The sequence below is a fragment of the Pongo pygmaeus genome, chromosome 16, assembly GCF_028885625.2.
Source record: "Pongo pygmaeus isolate AG05252 chromosome 16, NHGRI_mPonPyg2-v2.0_pri, whole genome shotgun sequence".
Classification (NCBI taxonomy): domain Eukaryota; kingdom Metazoa; phylum Chordata; class Mammalia; order Primates; family Hominidae; genus Pongo; species Pongo pygmaeus.
This window is the reverse complement of record NC_072389.2, coordinates 66,078,225-66,099,386: the sequence shown is the minus strand read 5'-3', so window position 1 is coordinate 66,099,386 and position 21,162 is coordinate 66,078,225. Positions and strand designations below refer to the sequence as shown.

The window sequence follows — 21,162 nt, the reverse complement described above, 5'->3', positions numbered from 1 at the left end:
TCATACATTGTCCATTAATGAGGTATTCAAATAATTTCAAGCTTCCTTTTGGCCCTGTAGACCTGAATTTAAAGAGATTCTGGGAGCAATTAGTGACAGCTCTGAAATTAGAGGTAACTAAAGCGACCTCACTGCATATGGGTTGATTTCCCAATTTGTAAAGGCCTTGAGAGTGCTAGTTTTACATTATGTGGGGAAAAGCGAAGACAAGGGAACACTTAGCTGTGTGTGGCAGGGTTGATCCACATGCATTTGGATAATACAATACCATAAGGGTCCAGTCTCTCACCCTGGCAGTGAGGAGTGTCCTCGAGGTTTGGGCGAGGCCCCTCCGGTCCTGGATATATCTCTTGCTCACAAATACAAGGTGGGTAGAACTGAGGGGCAGTTATGTACACAACAGTACACCATCGAAACTCTCATTTGTCAAATCCAAACTGTACAAAATGAGAAGGGACAACCAGGATGTAAAGCTAGGAGAGCCTATTGGTGAAAGAGTTAACGCTGCAAGGCTTGGAGACCGCAGGGAGCTCTTTGAGCCAGAATTCAGATGCTCGTCTTCCATGCTTTTTGCTGGGTACCTTTGGCTTTTGATGTGGGCATGGGAGGAGCATTTAAATCACTGGGCCAGTGTCAAAGAGGAGGAGGAAATACGTTTAATGGCCACTGAAACAAAAACCTTTGACTGAGCTCTGGCCCAGCTCTGCCTTACAGGGACCATTTGACCTTAAACATGCCCCTCCACCTTTCTGACACTCAGTTTCCTCACAGCAAAATGGATCCAACAGTATCTTCACTACTTACGTCACAGAGGGAGATGAGGAAATCAGAAAGTAGATTGAAAACATGCTGTCAACTGTTTTGGTTACTGTAGCCTTGTAGTATAATTTGAAGTCAGGCAGCGTGATGCCTCCTGCTTTGTTCTTTTTGCTTAGGATTGTCTTGGCTATACGGGCTCTTTTTAGGTTCCATATGAATTTTAAAGTAGTTTTTTCTAATTCTGTGAAAAAAAATCAATGGTAGTTTAAAGGGAATAGCATTGAATCTATAAATTACTTTGGTTAGTATGGCCATTTTCATGATATTGATTCTTCCTATCCATGAGGATGGAATGTTTCTCCATTTGTTTGTGTCCTCTCTTATTTTCTTGGGCAGTGGTTTGTAGTTCTCCTTGAAGAGGTCCTTCACTCCCCTTCTTAGATGTATTCCTAGGTATTTCATTCTCTTTGTAGCACTTCTGCATGGGAGTTCATTCATGATTTGGCTCTCTGCTTGTCTACTGTTGGTGAATAGGAATGCTTGTGATTTTTGCATATTGATTTTGTATCCTGAGACTGCTGAGGTTGCTTGTCAGCTTAAGAAGCTTTTGGGCTAACACAGTGGGGTTTTCTAGATATAGGATCATGTCATCTGCAAACAGTTTGACTTCCTCTCCTCCTATTTGAAAGAATATTTCTTTCTTTCTCTTGCCTGACTGCCCTGGCCAGAATTTCCAATACTATGTTGAATAGGAGTGGTGAGAGAGGGCAACCTTGTCTTGTGCCAGTTTTCAAGGGGAATGCTTCCAGCTTTTGCCCATTCAGCATGATATTGGCTGTGGGTTTGTCATAAATGGCTTTTATTATTTTGAGGTATGTCCCATCAATATCTAGTTAATTGAGAGTTTTTAACATGAAGGGATGTTGACTTTTATTGACGGCCTTTTCTGCATCTACTGAGATAATCATGTGGTTTTGTCTTTAGTTCTGTTTATGTGATGAATTACATTTATTGATTTGCACATGTTGAACCAGACTTGCATCCAGGGGATGAAGCCAATTCGATCATGGTGGATATGTTTTTTGATGTGCTGCTGGATTCAGTTTGCTGGTATTTTATTGAGGATTTTTGCATCAATGTTCATCAGGGATATTGGCCTGAAGTTTTCTTTTTTTGTTGCATTTTTGCCAGGTTTCGGTATCAGGATGATGCTGGCCTCATAGAACGTGTTAGGGAGGAGTCCCTCTTTTTCAATTGTTTAAAATAGTTTCAGAAGAAATAGTACCAGCTCCTCTTTGTAGCTCTGGTAGAATTCAGCTGTAAATCCGTCTGGTCCCGGGCTTTCTTTTGGTGGGGATCACTCACACAGTTTAAGAGAGATTGAACCTCTTTTTAAAGTTTTCCAGCCAGCCCTTACTGGCTTTAATTTTTTATTATGAAAATTTCAAACATGAATGCAAAGAGGGGCAACAGTGGAATGAACTGCCCTATACCCAACACCCAGATTCAGCCTTACCAACATTTTGTCACACTTGCTTTATCTATCCCTGTTTCCCTTTGCTAAAGCATTTTAAAGCAAACCCCAGACATCATATCATTTCATCTTTACATATTTTAGCATGCATCCTGCTCAAAATTAAATGCCCAGTGCTCTCACATTCTCCCTTGTTTCCTTTACAAGGCTGCTTAGAAATGTTCTGTGACTGTTATTGTGTTCTGTTTTCTGGACCTGCTATGTAGCATGAACTCATTTTTCCTTTCTGTACTACCCCATAGACCTGCCATGTGGTCCAAAAGAGTATTAGTCAAGAAATGATGCTGCATTGTTTTATTTAGGAGGAATGACCCAAAATTCACAGATTAAGTAATAATAATAATAAACTAAGTATTTACAATTGGGATTATGCAAATATAAAACAGAGCTATCTTTAAAAATAAAGTATATTTTTTAAAAAATCTGGCAAAAACAGTTTTGCCAAACTACTATTCCAACTGATCCCAGCTTAATTCAATGGGAATGGCATGCTGACTTTTTATTATAAAATCACTTTGAATAGGAGAGAAATTGTTAAACTCAAGTTAACCTCTAAGCTGTTGTATCTAAGAACTATGCATATTGAAATCACTGTTTCCAAAATAGCTTTCTCAATCTCAGAAATGAGAGAGTTATCCTGAATTGCCGTGTAGGAGAAGCCAGCCACACAAGCCTGGCTTCTTGCTGTATGTAGCATATGGTTAACTAAAAAGTTTTCTGTAGATTCTTTATTATCCCAGAGCCAATATGAGATTAGTTTTACAAGTTGGGTTATAACCTTTACAGCTTCTGGGTTGGGGATCTGCTAACAAGATCATAAAGATCTTTCTAACAAATGAGGCATGCATGCCCTATGTTCAGCTCTGGTAATGACCAAATCAATTTTATCACAAGTGTTTAAAAGTGCCATTTTAACTTTTCTATTGATTGCCTGACCTTTGCTTTGGGTCCTGGGGTTAGCGTGTGTTCTCTCCCCTCCCACTCTTTGTACGTAGCCTTCCAGTTTCTCTTCAGCTGTGCAAACCTCTCTTTAGATGTCCCCCAACCTTCTCAGTTAGCACTTGTCTCACCCTCTATGCTCCTCTTGTCTTCTCTACATACTTCCAGGAGCTTTGGAGTCACTATTGGTAAGCTAGATGTGTGGCTTTGGGGAGTCAACTTCATTTACTTAACAAGTTTTTCTGATCTTCAGTTAACAATTTTTTGTGAGTATCTATGTGCCAGGCACCATTCTAGGCATCACAAATACAGTGGTATACCAAGGATGGGAAGTCCCTGCTTCAAGAATTGAAATTGTTGGGAAGACATACAACTATATCATAGAATGTCAGGAGGAGGGAACTATTGTGAAGATACAAAGTAAAGCAAAGTGGAGAATGGGGCAGGGAGAGTAAATGTGGATAAGCTGGCTGGGAAGCATTCTAGCAGGAGATGAGAGCTGAGCATGGATGTGAAGGAGACCTGCGGAGAAGTAGAGGGAAAGTGAGACAGGCAAAGGGAACTACAAACAGAAAGGATGTGAGTCTGGAGCAAGCTTCGAGATTTAGAGAAAATTTAAGATGGCTAGTGTGGAAGAATGAGATGGGTGAGACGGAGAGAGAAGGAGACAATAGGTTGGAGAACCAGGCCGGCTGGATCATGTAGGACCCTCTTAACTGTGGAAGGAGTTTGAGCAGGGGACTGATGTGATCGGATTTATAGTTCAAAAAGTCACTCTGGCTTACACGGAGCTTCTAAGTGAGGCTAGTGAAATTGTTCCTGGGTCCAGTTGAGGTGTCCTGTATGGTAACAGGAAGACTTCAATGCGTCCAGGCCTCAGAGCCCACAGAGCTACTCCTATGTAGGGTGCTACTTTTTGCTCTGCTCCTAATTGGCTGGCTGACTTGGAAACAGTTGCCTGATCCCTCTGAGTCCCAGTTTGCTGTCCTTTTTCAGGGAGAGGTACAATTTCTTCAGTGTATTCCAGATCTAACATTTGGGGATTTTAGTCTATAAACTGGTTATTTCCTAACCCTGTGTATTTGTTAGGGTAAAGGTTGAAAACTATTGTAGCAAAGAGACTCAAGAACACAGTGACTTATATGAGGTAGAAGCTGGCTTCTCTCTCCTGTGGTATTGGAGCCAGTGGAGGCTGCCAAGGAAGCTCTGCTCACAGGTCCTGTCTGGGTGCTCTCTCCTGTCTCCAAAGGTGGCCTTGCCCACATGGCTGCAGCTGAGTCATGGCCTTATGCAAGTTCCAGTCCATGGGAAGAGAGAGAGAAAAGATATCCAGAGTGAACAGCTTCCTTTTAAGTGACGTGGAAGTTACACACGCCCCTCCTGGTCACATGTCTTGGTAAGAATCTAGTCTTGTGGCCATACCCAGCTGCAAGGGACTCTGGGAATTACAGCCTCTAACTGGATGGCTACGTGTCCATCTAAAACTTGACTGCCCTGGAGGAATGGGAGAGTGGATTTGATGGGGGCAGCAAGAAAACAGCTGCACTCTGTTTTTGGAGGATCCCAGGGTATTATTGCCAGACACCTTACACTCATAACATTTCCTGGACCTTTGTATTAATTTCGTGGGACTGTGGTAACAAAGTGCCACAACCTGGGGGGCTTAAAACAACAGAAATTGTTTTACGCCAATTGTCATTGGCATAGGCAAACACCTGTGTGGTAGCTAAAGGATGGTGGTGTTCTCTCACAGTTCTGGATGCTAGGAGTCCCAAAATCAGGTGGCAGCAGAGCCTTGCTCCCTCTGAAGGCTCTAGGGAAGAAGTTCCTGAAGCCTCTCTCCTAGCTTCTGGTAGTTGCTAGAAATCCTTGGCATTCTTGAGCTTATAGCTATGTCACTCCAATCCCTCCTCCATCTGCATGTGGCCCTTTTCTCTATGTGTTGTCTGTGTCCCTGAATGCATATCTCCCTCTCCTTCCTCTTACAGAGATAGTAGTCGTTAAATTTAGACTAAATCTAAATACTTAGTCTCAGTATTCAGATGACTGGCACCTGGACCAGTATTGCTTCATCTTAATTATACCTATAAAGATATGATTTCCAAATAAGGTCACATTCGCAGGTATCAGGAGTTGGGACTTGAATGTGTCTCTTTGGGGGACGCAACTCAATCCGTTACAACCTTTTTAAAACTAAAATTTTAAAAATGAAAAATGGAAAAAGAATAATTTAAAAGAGAAGAACTGTGCTAGTTGAAATCAATCAAAATATAACAAGGTATGTCAATCTCAAAAAGAACCCATAGTTTATTCTGAAGCTCAGGGCCACCTTACTGTCACATCCCAAGGACATATAGGCCTTTTTTCCTTCCCTTCTCTGTGGAACATTCCAGTGCATTCCTGTAAGATGCATTGCCATCAGATAACATTGCTTAGATAATAGAATTCATTGAAGCTGATCGCCTTCAGCTTTGCACTGCCTATACCTTTTGATAATCACAACAGCCTCATGAAAAAGGTATCCTTACTTCCATCCTACAGATACTGAAACTGAGGCTCAAGCTAAGTAGCTTGCCTCAAGTGAAACGACTAGTTGGTAGGTGAAACTGGGCTTGCAACCTGGGTCTTTCTGACTCCAGAGGTCCTCCTCTTTATATTACAGGGCACTAACTCCTGGAGATTTCTCAGGGGATCCTGATGAAAGGGCTCACTCCTGCCTTGAGGATTTTGTGATCAGTCTCTGAGGTAGTACCTGTACTGCAGAGGTCTCCACGGGCCTTTGGTTGCTGGTATGTGTTGACACTGTAGTCATATGCCCTATAGTCATTGGCTTAGGCAAACACCTGTGTGGTAGCTAAAGGATGGTGGTTTTCCTAGGAGTCAAAATTTGTCCCGCGTCAGCCCCTAGGTCTCTCACTGCATTCTCAAGCACTGCGTAAAATACATGGCCCTAAGCAAGCCTTATTTTTCAGACCTTTATCAGCATATTGGTTATGATTACCATTTTGGCAAGTATTATCAGATTAGCCATCACCATAGGGCGCTCCTGAAAGTAGCCAGCTACGCTATCACACTTTCACTTCAGACTTCACGTAGGGTTCTCTAGAAAGGATAATGCAATTAGTACTTGCCATAGGAAACTGGGTCTCCTAACAGTCACAGAGAGATGTTTGCAATATTAAAAACTAATATTAGGTCAACATTGCTGTGCTTTATTTCATTTTATCTTCACAGTAACCTTGTGGAATAGTTATTTAATATTAACTTTTCTTTCTTATTATTGTAATTTTATTTGTACAGGTGTTTTATAGAAATTTTAGAAAACACAGACAAAGAAAAATCAGTCATAATTTGTCCACCCAGAGATAATCACTCTCATTAATTTGGTGTATGTATTTTTTGTCTTTTTTCTATACATTTTTTTTTCTTTTTTGACAAAATGATATACTATGCTTTGGGACTTTGAATTTTTTTGTTTCTCATAATGCAGCTGGAACATCATTGTCTCTGATTTATTTTTCTTTATTTTAATGATGGTAGAGTCTTCCATTCGGTAAACATATCATGCCTTATTTGCCATCCTCTACTGCTAATATTTGGGTGTTCCCTTGAATGTTTTGCTGATATAAATAATATTATGGTAACTCTTGTGTATATTCATGATTAATTCCTAAAATTTCTAGTGGTGGAATTTTAGAATGAAAGAAGAAATCTTTTTCCTCTCCTTTTAGTGATGAGGAAACTGAGGATCGGAGAGAGTATCTTGCCCCAAATAATATAGCTGGTAAGTGGCAGAGCTGGGAATAGAATCCAGATTTCCTGACTCTAAAATCCCATATGGGAACATAGCTTATACATCTAATCTAACAATACCAAACTTTTCTTCATAAAATCTGTGAATGCAAGGTAAGTATTTTGGTGGTGGTGTTTTGGAGATGGAGTCTCATTCTGTCACACAGGCTGGAGTTCAGTGACACAATCTCTGCTCACTGCAACCTTTACTTCCTGGGTTCAAGCGATTCTTGTGCCTCAGCCTCCTGAGCAACTGGGACTTCAGGCATGTGCCACCATGCCCGGCTAATTTTTTTGGTGTTTTTTGGCAGAGATGGGGTTTCACCATGTTGGCCAGTCTGGTCTCAAACTCCTGACCTCAAGTGATCTGCCCACGTCAGCCTCCCAAGAGAAGTATCTTGATGGCTACTTTCTTTTCTTGAGTTTTTATCCAGCAATCACCAATCCAGACAAACTGCCTAAAGTTCTGTAATCAGAGGGGAGTAGAGAGGCTACAAATAGTAATGATCTATGATTTCCTAATTTATAATTTAATCAGTTTTTCATATGTCTTCTTCAAAGTGTTAATAATATTGATACTCTAAAAAATTCTTTCTGGACCCATGGTATTCTATATATTAGGAAATAACTGGTCACCACCTCTCTACTTTTAAATATTTGTTTAATACCCCCATTGGATCCTAGCGCTTTTACTTTTCATCTTATCTGAGAGTGGGCCTCATTTCCTCCAAATTTAGAACCGAATTTCTATTGTCTCCACTTTGGCAGATTCCCTCTCTTCTCTAGGTGATTCAAGACATAAGTGAATGCATGGGGTTGTTCCTTCCTTCATCATTACATAGTGATTCCCTTGGTCTATCTATGCTTCTGTCATCAGTAGCAGACTTCGTTTTGGGGGAGCTGCAGACCAGGTGATATTTCTTCAGTCTTTACTTGCCTTGACTTGGTATGCTGACCAGGATCCATGCTCGATGAGGTATGATTTAGGTTGTCTATCCAAGGGCATGATACATGCAAACTTCCCATAGTGTCTGACTTGCTTTGGGGCCAGCAACTCCATAATCTTTGGGCCATCCTCATCCAACCTGTTCTGGTAGCTTCGACTTTGGGGGCTGCAGCTATAGCCGGCATCCAGGCAAGTCACCCACAGACAGTTCACGTCCGTACCTGTCCATATGAGTGACAAAAGATAAACAGATTTAACAGATTGCAGAGGCACGTAAAGTAAAGCATTTCTGGAAAAGCATGATGAAAGCTGCTGATGTTTACCTGAGCTGAATTATTCACTTAGAAGATAAAACTGCTCAATTCTAGAAGGCTAAGCTGAAAGTGTTGGTATCAGTTCACACCTCTGCCCTCAGAGCTGCAAGATCAAATTTAAATCAACCAGGTAATATCTAATGGATAGCATCATCTTCCATACAGACACTCAATAAAAGGAAATCAATTTGAAAAAATAAGGCTTCTTATGATTCTTACTATACATAAGTACTAATCATACACTGGGACCAGTAAATAACAAGAGAAATTACCCTCCTTACGTATGGACTTTTCGTAGTGCATTGAATAGTTATCTCTGAGAAGAGGGATGTTTCCCAAATAAGTTTTGTCTGAAGATTTCTTTCTCAGATAGACTGATGGTCTCTTTATGTTGCCTTTGCTGGGGAACCCGGAATGAGGCTTTGTCCTTGGAACTGTTTTGTTAAAGATAAAGGCAGGACTTGAAAGAGGGCATACTTCTGGTCTGCCTGTCCAAAATTAAAAGATATTTCTGGGCACTAATGTCAGGAAATATGACCTAGAGATGGAGAGCAATTACAGATTTTTTTTTTTCGAATTCAAAAAACGGGAAAAATTCCTCTTATCCATTCCCATAACCATTTTTCAAACTAAAATGGAATATTTTTCATGGCGTCAAAAGCACCTTGGTTGGTAAAAGAGCTGAAATATTATTGCCGAAACAGCTCAACCTAGGCTCAAATTGAACATAAAAGAAACCTCCCATTACAGTATTATTAATGTTCATAATTAGTATATCTAAATGATTTTTAAAGGCTTTTTATGCAATTACAAAATATTTGATTGTCGTAACATTGCTAATGCTTTGATGCCTTCCACGTGTTGTCCTTGGTCCCTGCAACCCTGGCACATAATTTATTTCTCTTTTGAGTGAACTGTAAGCATTAGTGTCCATTAAGAATTTTTGAAACAAAGTCCAAAGATTACTTGGAGCACTTTCAGTAATATGTACTGATTATCATTAATAGTTCTTTTGTCCTAGACAAGGACATTGTTTTGTAACATCATTTTGTTTGGCGAGGCCCTACTCGGGCTGTGTTGCGGATCCGCCTCGTGCATAGATTTTCTTTTTGACTATGTGTAGAATGGAGCAGTCTCCTGGGACAACTCAGGATTGAGGAGGAGGGGGACATAAGGCCAGCACAAAGTGATATTTTTTCTTTAGAAAACAATTATTAGCTATTCAAAAAAAGAAGCCTAAATTCCAGGCCTCGTTTCTTAGCTAGTGTTCATGCACTGCATATAAATTTGCCGTTTTAACTGCTAGCTCCTCACAATGAGGAAGTCAAGAAGAATTAAGGAGAGCACACTGGATCCAGGAGAGCATAGTGGATCCAGGAGACCACAGCCTTTGCAGCATGCTTGTTGAGAATGTGGCAGGGAGTGGGTTAAGTGTTTGGGTTTTATTTGGAAAATTCTTTCCTTAGCTCTCCAATGCTGCCTTCCCGGATTATCCCATTTAATAACAGGATTAATGGGTTTTGCCTATGTCCGATCAAGGGTTGTCTCTCTGTTTATCTAATATAAAGTGTATTCACAAGGTGTATGCAATAAGAAACATACTTTAGTAGGAAAGAGGTACTATATCCTGTGCCCCACGTGAATTATCTTACATTTTACTATAAACCTAGTCCTAAGAATTTTATTCCCATTTTATGGAATAAGAAAAGAAAGGCTCAGAGAAGTTAAGCTATTTGCCCAAGCTCTCATAGCTTAAATAATAGGTGTCTTCTTTAACTCAGACATCTTGCAGGGAGGGAGAATAAATCTTGTGAAAGCCTTCAGATTTGGAGCCCTCCTTTTCTAGGAATTAAAGGAGGAGTCAATGTGCAAGCCTGGTGTAGAGACAGGAGTTGGGCCAATTCAAGACTTTGTTCATTATCACTCAACACATCTCTTCCTCCCTGCCACATTCACTTGCAATGTAAAAATATTGACATATTTTTAAAATAAAAGGAAATCTACATGGCATGGTTTTGAGTGGTTTGTTTGTTTGTTTGAGATGGAGTCTCGCACTGTCGCCCAGGCTGGAGTGCAGTGGCGTGATCTCAACTCACTGCAACCTCCACCTCCCAGGTTCAAGTGATTCTCCTGCCTCAGTCTCCCGAGTAGCTGGGATTACAGGCACCCACCACCACACCTGGCTAATTTTTTGTATTTTTAGTAGAGACTATGGGTTTCACTATGTTGGCCAGGCTGGTCTCAAACGCCTGACGTCATGATCCACCCATCTTGGCCTCCCAAAGTGCTGGGATTACAGGCATGAGCCACCATGACCAGCCTGTTTGTTTTTTAATACTAACACAGAATTTTTTCATGTTTATAATATCTCTATCTCAAAAGTTGTTTTCTCGTTGCAAAAGAGGACAAAAGAAGACACACAGGCTGAATACTGGCAAAGTGGCAGAGTGGCATCAAGTCTAGAGCCTTGTCCAGGATACAAGGCCTCTGGAAATGCTAGTTTGGTAATTGCCAAATTTGGGAAGAGGAAAAATGCCATCTCTTACTAAAAAAAAAAAAAAAAAAAAAGAAAAAAAAGTAAAATTAACTGGATACCCAGACAATTTCCTAAAAACCAAGAGACAATTAGAAGTCCGTCAAGAAAGTTAACTGGTCCAAGATTTGGCACTGATGGGAAATACCAGCTTACATTCCTGAAGTGCTCTGTTCTGGGATGACTATAATGAAACTTCCCTACTGATAACCATGGCAGGGCTAAATCTGTGATATTTTCATGACATTTCCTTTGCTTTACTTTGAAGCATAGCCAGTTAAAGAGAGTCAAGCATTTTTGCTGTATTAGAAGCCCAACTTTGCTTTGGACCGAATATTTATGGGGCCTTTTAGCCTTCTTAGTTTTAGGGGTTTAATTGGCAATTTAAGACTTCTGTCATATTGTTAAGTTAGAAATTGTGCTCAAGCATTACCTGGAAATCTGGAAATACACCTGCCGTGTGTGTGTGTGTGTGTGTGTGTGTGTGTGTGTGTATCTGGGTAAAATAGAAGGAGTCTTACAGCTTTATCAAAAGGTACCATTTTTCTCTAGCCCAGATAATTTTTAAAGATCGCCCAAGAAAAGTGCATCTTTTACTTATATAACCTTTTGTGGGCACTGCCTTTTTTCTTCTTTGGTTGTTAAAGGCAAGAAGAAAAAAGTTTCAGGGGGTTACCTTTGATTATGAGCTACATTGGATTTCTTACAGTGAGAAATAGATCTGACAGCCTGTTGCTTGGAAAGATGTGGTTTGGTTTGATAGCTTAGAAGCAGGGCAAGGAGCCATTGGTTGATGAACTGGAAGGGAAATTAAGAAATCATGTTGGCTGGGCAAGGTGGCTCACACTTTTAATCCAGCACTTTGAGAGGCTGATGCGGGAGGATTGCTTGAGGCCAGGCATTCGAGATCAGCCTGAACAACCTGGCAAGACCCCCATCTCTACAAAGAAAGTAAAAATTCTCTGGGCATGGTGCCACATGCCTGTAGTTCCATCTACTAGGGAGGCTGAGGTGAGGGGATGGCTTGAGCCTGGGAGGTCAAGGCTGCAGCGAGCTATGATGGTGCCACTGCACTCCAGTTCAGGCAATGCACTGAGAACCTGTCTCGAAGAAAAAAAATGTCACTGACTACCTCATTCTGCATATAAGAAAACTAAGACCCAGAGAAGCTAAATTATTTGCCCAAGTCATCCACTGTGTTCACTTTGGGCTCAGGGTGTATGTGTATTTTAGGTTTAGAAACTTGGTTCCACCCCGTCATTCACCACAGCTCTATCAAGTCCCTATCTCTGTAGAGAGCATTACCCTGCTCGTGGTCTGTTTGTGAATCTCTGGGGAAGGATCTTGGTGTTCTTCCCAGTCATTTGGAAGTGAATCAAAACCTGCACAACAGCTGGACTTGGTTCGATGCCCTTCGGTAGTGGGGACCAAAGTCCTTGCCTGTGCTGATCAGCAGCCCACTTGGATAATGCAGCCACTTGCTAGTGAGTAGGTAGCTTCCTTTTGTTTATATTTTTAAATTTAAGACTGGGTGTCACTATGTTGCCCAGGCTGGACTTGAACTCCTGGGCTCAAGCTATCCTCCTGCCTCAGTCACCCAAGTAGCTGGGATTACGGGTACCCACCACCATATCAGGCTCTTTCCCTAGACTTTAGAGAGTAAAGAGAATGGAGCTTGGGATCTAGAATAGAGTACACTTACTTTAAGGAACTTGGTTCTCCGTCTCATGCTGTCTTCCATCAAATATGAGGATATTTTCTAGTCAGAGTACTTGATCTGAAAACCAGAGTCCTAGGCCATGAGTCAGTATGAAACTGAGGGACATCATGAGTAGCTATGGCATAGCTTTCAGTAGCACATGGTAATTCAGTTTGGTTAAACTAATACTATGTGAGTTGCTCACCCCTTACCAAAGTCATTTGTGTCACACTTCCCAATTTGTAAAGCTCTTCATACATCCTTAAATCCTTTAATTTTCACAACAGTCTTTTAAGTGTCATCATGATTATATACAATTTTAAAAACCAAGAAATTCAGGACTAGAAAAGTTAAGTAACTTGCTCAAGGTCTCTCAACCTAGAAGCAGGAAAATGGGCAAAAACGCAAGCTCAGGTCAGCTTGACTCCAGATCTAGTTACCTTAAGAGCTGCCTTTATTCTTGAATTCCTCATTAGAATTAGAATTATTTGCCTCCTTGAGACTTATTGTAGTTTATCTTTAGTAAGCCTAATTCTCCCAAAAATCTTGACTCAGAGCTACTGCTGGTGGTAGCACTAGGTTTGCATACGATTTTTTTTCTGAAGGCCTTTCTCCTTCCACTTGAGGAAAAACACTGGCAATGTATGACTGCTATGAGCTCACTGAGGATGAACTCTCTTCCTGGTGAGAAAAACAGGAATCTTGTAACCGCTAGGAAAATGAGAAAAAGAAAAGGGTAGACACATCTCTCATTTAAGGGTAAGAAAATGGCTGCTGGTAACAAACCCAGGCACACATGCCTGCTGCGAATGAAGGCCTAAGGCGGGCAAGTGTGGGTAATTCAGACAGCTGGATTCCTGGCAGAATACTATGTTCTAGAATATTCCAGAACATTCTAGATTCAATTCAATATGCTCGTCTAGTAGTAGGGACTGTGGTTTCTATGTGTTTGCATCAGCATCTGAGTACATCTTTCACCCAAACTCAGGATGAGTCTTCCTGGTTTAAATATGGCTGAGGGCACTCCCATAGGTTTAAATTATTTACAGAGCTGACTGCTGAGTGGTATGCTCCAAGGAGTAAAACTTTTTTGAGTATTTACTCTTTTAAGGGTACATCTACACTAGCATTTTTAAAGATTTGCCATGAGTGTACTTCCAGTTTAATATAACTTTCCACAGAGAAATGTTTTATTATGCCAATTAAACTTTCCTAAGCCTCAGTTTCCCCATCTATGAAATGAAAAGGATGTTTTCTGCTTTTCTTGGTACTTCTATGGAATCATTTACTATGAAGTACTAGAGCTTCTATGGAGAAATTAGGTTTCAGAGGAACAAAGAGAATTCCAATACATTTTCTGATTTTTTTCATTAAATTTGCCTTTTGTGTGTTTGTATTGTTTTTGTTTGTTCACTTTCTCTAGGGAAATAGACTTCTGTCTTCAGAATGGCCAAGTTAAAAAAAATTAAATATCATGCACAGTCATATCTCCATAATTAAGCAGTTGTAATGCAATTTTAAAAAATATTGCTCTTGTGTCAGGAGTGTGTCTTCTAAGCTTTTCTCCATAAAAACGTGTTTATTAATTGATTGGTATATCTTCATGGGCTATAATAAATATAATTTACATTCTTCTTGTACAGGTTAAGGCTGCCATATAAAATACAGAATGCACAGTTAAATTTGAATGTAAGATAAACTACAAATTAGTATCAGAAATTCAAATTTTACTGGGTAGCCTGTATTTTATCTACTAAATCTGGCAACTCCAATATAAGTGTAGCTCCCAGTTATTTATATTGATTATTAATTGACAGTTAAACAAAACTAAGGGACCGAGAGATTGTGTTGTCGCCAAAGTCATGCTTCCTCCTGGAGACAGATAATGAAAAGTTTTAGCTCCATGCCAGCTACTGCGACCTCCGAGATCAAGCAGCTTTCTTGGGAAGATTTTCAAAATCTATTATCAATGTAATCGTCATGAAAATATTTGATGAGAACACTGCATCACGCTGTATAATAAATTTAAGTAGAAAAGTCAAAGCGGTGGTATTTTCATCAGGCCTTTGGATGTCAAGAGTAAATAGTTCCACACTCAGCGAATATAGACAGGTCTGTTTTGGGCTGTATTAAATCCAATTGTGTGGAGGTTTTGAATAATCGGGAGAGACAGCCTAAGCACTTTCTCTTCAAAGTGATTTTACAGAAAGCACTATTTCCTAAGGAAAATACACATATATCTCTCATAATGCTGAAAGTGCACTAATGTATCAATTTATTGGTGCTGGTGTCATGAGCTGGAGTTGCAAATTGTATTCAGATTTTAAACTTTACTCCCTGCTGCTGTTGGGGGAAGTTCCCTTCCCACGATAAAGGTTATTTCAAAAAATTCTAGAACGCTTTTGTAGTTTTCATGTGAGACAGTCTTCAAGGATTTTTTTAGAAGGTTCTAACTTCACTTTGTGAAGCCAACTCAAACATGATTAAAAAAAAACACAAACAAAACAATAGTTTTCTTCAATAAAAGTTGCGGGGTGGGGGAGAAGAATTTGAGTTGGGCTATGTAATTTCAGCTTCCCTAAATAAGTCCTTTGGAAAGTGCTGGGGGGAGCAAGTGTGTGATTTTGGTCTTGGCTCACAACTTCGGAACCAACTTTTTAAAAAAATGTCTGCCGTGGATTTTGAGAACAGATTTCTTCCCCGTACGACATGTTCCCTAGCTAAGTAATAGGTCTGATGTGGCTGCCAAATTTTTCAACAACCTTTACTTTCCAAAGGAGGGTTAAATAGTTCCCTTAATAACTTGAAAGAAAAAAAAATTTCAAGGTTTACCACAGTTCTTAGTCACAGGCTAAATGTTTTCAACAGTTTTATGACTTTGAGCCTACTTAGTCTCAAGAACGTCTCCCAAGAAGAATGCAGCATAAAGGATTCAAAATGTGGTAATTCTGAAATGGAGATAGTGTTGTTTGCATCAAAGCATACATTTATGCTATCTTTATCAGGACTTCTATGCCAAATGTTGCTTAGTTCTATTTGTCACCTGCTGCCTATAAATCATCCTGAAATATCAAGGGTGCTGACTCATGAATCGCTCGTGTTTTCGTAGTTTGTGTTCATACATTTCATTCAGTTGTGTTTCAACTGTATGAAACATTTGGGGGCCATTTATAGAGAAGTAGCAGTGATTCCCTTTCTGACCTTAATGAGTACAGACACATAGGTACATTTGGTGGATGTATTTCCCCCTCACCATTAAAAGTTGTGCTTCATGGGAGGAGGAAGGGTCGTTTTCATTAAAGAGTCAACACAGAACCAATGGCCATAGCAAATTAATTGCTGTGTTGCTCATCTTACCCTCGTCTGAGTAGGCTGGCATTGCTCTCTTGTGCCTTAAATCTTTCCCACTCTGCCTATAAACATGATTGTCTCCCCTACTTAAAATAAAAAATAAGAGTCTCCTGGCATCCTGTTTAACCCTGTTTAGTTATTGTCCATGCTCCCCACTTTTACGACAGAACCTTTTAAACCAGGAGGTGATGGTTGCTGCCTCATCATTCACGGTTGCATGCCTTTGGGGTAGGTCTAGTGACACTCCTATGCAATATTAAAACTGGTCTTGCTTCCACTTCCCCATCTGAACTAAATGCCTTCCTGAGCACACTGGGAATGATGGACATTCAAAGCAGCACACACAGGGCACTTTCTAACCTATGTTATTGTTTCTTCTCTTCCAGGTATCTCAGTAACGAAGAAGACACATACATGTAAGTAATGCATTTTTTTCTGTCCAAAGTTTTCTGAAGAGTTGGAATTCGCATATGTCTGGCTGCTGTGACCCTTCAAGTATAAACTAATGTTTCAGCTGTGATCCATGGTCAACAGAGGTCATTTTTTTTTTCAATCTGTAGTGGTCGGAAGTGGCACATCTCCACCTGTTTGTACTGAGTGTGTGTTGAAGAGAGAGGCTAGAGACATATTCTGATGAATTCCAGTGTTTCAAGCCATGAAGCTTTAGAAAAATCATGAAATCTAGCCAGGAGGATCAATTACTTACTGATCACCCTTATTCTAGATCCTTCTTAGAAGAGCTGGTATGTTTCTAGGAAACATCACCTTGACTTCTTTTAAACTTTGGTCTCCTTTTCCTCACCACTAGTTCACAAATTAGGCCGTTTCGTACTCATGTCTGTGGAGCAGAGATGCTGACTGGGAATAGAGGTGCTGTCGCTCGACCACGGGCATGGCCTGCGAGGGCCCTGATAAATGGCATTGGTAGTTTGATGTGGAAACGTGTGCTGGATTTATGCTCTGTATTCATCCCACTTCTCAGGTTCAACTGCTTTCATCAATTGCCTTCATTTGAACTACACCATAAGTTACAAACTCACGTCAATGTAAGGTGTTGTGATTTGCAATCCGAGCAATGATGTTTGACTGTGCCTTGAACCTCAGGATGAAACAAGACATCATTGATGCAGGCAGTCAACTTTCACTGCAATTGACCAGCATATTATTTAGGCTTTGAATTAATGGTGTCATTAGAATTTGATGACTATTTTAGACCACGGATACATGCTACCTATGAGATATGTTTGGGCATTCTTCTAAGGCAAGCAGTGGAGATATTTATGGCACAATACAGGGACAACAAGGATGTATCCCCCAATTTTTCCTAATTACACTTTAAATTTTTTTTATTTCATGTGAAACGTTTGGGGGAAAACATCTGTATTACATCAAAGTAGTTTATCTTGTGCCTCAGTTGATTCTTGAAATCTGCTCTTGGGTTTGTCTGTCTGTCTATCTGTATTTGTAGAAAACAAAAATGAAAAAAAAAAAAAGAAAAAACCAAAAAACGTCAAATTGGATGAGAAGTTGCCTGACTCTGAGGGCCCTGTCCTGCAGTCTGTCCACGTGGCTCTCTCATGGCCTTCAATGGAATGTTTGCTTGAGGAACAATGAAAAGGTCAGGCCCGTACTAGACACATGATCCGGATGGCACCTCCATCTCTCAATGCACAGTTCCAGTTGGCTGTCCCTCCATCAGGGTAGTCTGTGACCCTTAGCTTTTTGGGGGTTGTTTTGTCGTTGTTGTTGTTCTTGTTCTTGCTGTTGTCGGTGCATAATTGAGCTCATGATGACTGAGAGATTGACAGTGCAGGAGACTGAAGTCCTCTGTATATCCGCAGGGCAGGCATGGTACAGAGCGCTTCCTTGCACAGCCTTGCCCATGAGCTCGTCCCTGGCCCGGAGGGACCCACTCTAGAGGTGGTAAGTAATTCAGTCTTTCTGCTAGCTCAGTCCTGGGCCTCTCCCCAACAGGGGCTGATGATTGTGCCTACTGTTTATGGTGGTTTGGGGTATGGACTCCTGGCCACCTGGCAATGTACAGAAAGCTACTGACTGTTTGCGTTATGACTTGGCTCTTAGATAAATGGACAAAACCACTACTTCAGCTCCACTGGACATGAAGAGTACATCTCAACTAATAAGATAACATAGACAGAGATCTAGATGTTACCTAGGATACGGACAGTCCATATAAAGAGAGACATTCGAGGAACTGTCATCCCTGAGAATAATTTTCTTGGGCTATTGCAGAAACAATAACCTGTTGTCGAGTTTAAATTCATGGAGGGACTTAGATGACAGCATGAGAGTGGTGGCTAGAGAGGAAAAATTGGTGTTCCAATAACAGACACTTGAACCAGGTGGGTCTTTCCACAAAGGCTTAAAGAATTTCATCAGCTATACTGGCTTTAATGCAAAATCAAGATATAGCCACACAGGGTGGACTTTGAGTGCCTTTCTAACTATGAAAATCAGCAAGAAAATTCTTAGGCATTAAGCTTGAAGTCAATGTAGAAAGACTTAAAACTCCTTTTATATAATGGAGAGAAAGATTTGGATCAGAAATGATATTGTTTTGGTTGATGTTTACTTTCATGATTTGGGGGAGAGGGCCCAGAATAAAAATGGCCAAATGACAAAATTCGAAAGAATAGCACCTGAAAACACAGTTGACACAAAACTTTACACAAGCCAAAGAGAAATTGAATTGTCCAAGTTACATGTTAGTGAAAGTCCTCTGTGCCACTTGAACATGGAGATTGTTTTTGTCACCCAGCTCAGGAGACAACCCATCGTATTTCTGATCTTAGCATCTCCACAGGGCCCACAGCCTGTGAGGGGAAAGACAATCAATCGGTTTTTTCTCTAATAACAGTCACCCAAATGACTTCTTCTTTAGCATTTGTTGAATTTTTCTTGAAAACTGAACTGTCCTAACTTGCCTATACATTTTTTTTAATATGTTAAATTCCAGCTCCTCTTAAATCATCTTGACATCTGTTCTTCAAAAAGTTTCACTATCAGTGAAGTGTATGAATTCATTTTTGTACCGTCTCAAAACTTCCATTTTTAGCCAGGGTTCTGGAAACCTTAGTCAAGACTTGACTACATAATCATCGACAGCTGAAGTCACCCGACATTAGCAATTTCAATCTTGGTTTCCTAACTGCCCTCACGGAGAGATTGTTCAACTTACAAATTAATATGTACAGCTGCAGAATATATTATCAGACCAGAGTGTCAGCTCACAGGTACACAAGACAGAGGTGCACATACTGCAAAACGAGCCTGAATAGTTGTGACACCAGATAGTATTTTAGTCCACCTTGTTATCTGGAAAGCACAGGTATTGTTTCTTTAAAAAAATAAATGTTTTGGGTGACTTGAGCCAGAAATTCCCATGAAAGGAAATTTGATTGTTAAGCTTCAGAGGAGTCCATGGACATAGTCTTTGGAGAACTCAGTTTCTCCTAAGTTCCTGAGAAGGGTACCTTAAGTGTTTGTTTTCTCTTTAGTTGGCCAGTGGGAGAAGACAAAGCTTTGGGACTTCTAGTGCTTCTCATGCCCAAATTGTTCAAGGAATTCTTATATTTGTGATGTTCTTCAATTGTTGATAGGAAATGTTGCTGTTGGTTTTTGGTGTGCAAACATAAAAGAGAGTTTTTAATATTAGATCAATTTTACACTGTGGTGTGGAATTTCAATTTACTTTTCATGGGGATTATATAGCACATGTATTTGGTTGGACCCCTTCAAGATTGTTTTGCTTTGGTGTTTCACAAGTTTGTTCTGGTCTCTTTCCTGCTGAAATAGCCACCATGCAGATAAGTATCATTTTCTTGGAATCAGCTGCTGTCTTGGTTTTTATTATTTGCCAAGGACAACGAGTTATTTCTTAATCTAATTCTTCTTGGATAGTTCTGCATTCACTACAATGTTACAAGAGGATAAATATGGAGGCGAAAAGATGCAACAAATCATCCTAGCTCTTTCCAGCTACTGGAAAGTTTAGCATCATAGAGTCCTAACCTTAGAGGACATATATCAGACAGCCACCACAACACAGACCCAAAAGATATCTGGTAGGCCCCTGAACCGTTTCCAGAGGCATCAGACCATTGCTACTTCCTTCTTTTCTCATCCTTGTTTACAGTCCTTGTACCTCTTATCCTAGCCTGCCCTGCCTGCTTTCTCCCACACTGAGGGACAGATACAAGCTTCTGAAAAGTGCAGGTTACTCAGTGGAAGCAGTCAGGAAAATGTGTCAGTTTACTCCCAACTTGAGTTGTTGATTTTCCCCAATAAAAACCCAAACAAGATACGCTTCTGAACCTTCTGAAATATTTTCATTTAACATGAATAGCCATTAAAAGGTAATCTAGTACATTTTCAAATGTTTGATTGCAGCAGGCTAATACCTACAATGTAAAATTAAAGCACTGTGTTATTTATAAAAAGATTTAGTTCTCAATAGTAAAATATTTTAGCACAAATCAAAATATTTCTTTGAGAACTAATCTTTTGCATCCATTTTAAAAAGTGTTTATTGCAATCATTTAAAATGGAATAGGTTAATGTATTCACTTTTCACCCCAGAGACTTGGCTTTGAATTTGACTTAGAGAAAATTAGTTTTGAGGCCTCAACCTCCTCTCCATAGGCATTTGTTGATACCACAAAATGAACCAAACAAGTTGTCACAATTGTTGCCATTTACTCAGGAGATCCAAAAACTAGAATAACCTTATTTTCTCATTTTTTTTTCCTTTCCTTGAGGCCATACTTTTTTATTGTAGACTCTTAGCAACCCCAAACTTGGGGCTCACCCACATTGTTTTCACAGTCCAGGAAAACTCAGGAACCATTCTTGGCAAAGCTAATGGAAGGTGCTTTGGTGATATAGTTAGTAGGTTTCCGTGGCAACCCATGTGACTCACAGTGTGACTCACGGCAGTTATAATTTCTGTTGCTGGCAGGGTGTTCCATTAGGACAGATGTGAGAAGAAGCCACGCTGAAGTTCTTTTAGTAGACCTTCATCCAGATCCTGTCTGCGCATTGACAAATAGTCAGGAAAAGGGATAACCCAGTACTCACAAAGTAACTGGAAGATTCATTGCTTAGCTAACTAAGGCTACCAGCTATCTCAGACAGTAAGCTTGCTGGCAGTGGGTCATGACTAAAATACAGGTGCTGGCCTCTTAAAGGGCTAATTAAGGGACAGCTATTCATTGAGGACCTACTCTGTGCTGACAGGCTTTTTACCTTCCAGGTGTTTACAGACTAGTTGTAAGT

At 40.2% G+C, this 21,162-nt stretch overlaps 1 protein-coding gene and 1 long non-coding RNA gene across 2 annotated transcripts in view; one reads left to right on the top strand and one right to left on the bottom strand.

Annotated features, from left to right (window-relative positions):
- The window catches only part of RORA (RAR related orphan receptor A), a 735,085-nt gene that overhangs the window by 532,050 nt on the left and 181,873 nt on the right, over window positions 1-21,162 (top strand). Inside the window, exon 2 of the mRNA XM_054451117.2 lies at window positions 16,254-16,283. Within this exon, the coding sequence (XP_054307092.1) occupies window positions 16,254-16,283 (30 nt within the window). The remainder of the gene's footprint in view (window positions 1-16,253; window positions 16,284-21,162) is intronic.
- On the bottom strand, window positions 7,669-13,378 carry LOC129014109 (uncharacterized). Its single transcript, XR_008494127.1, has 2 exons — window positions 12,520-13,378; window positions 7,669-8,191 (listed from the first exon to the last, which is right to left on the bottom strand). It is a non-coding gene; the product is annotated as an uncharacterized LOC129014109 (long non-coding RNA).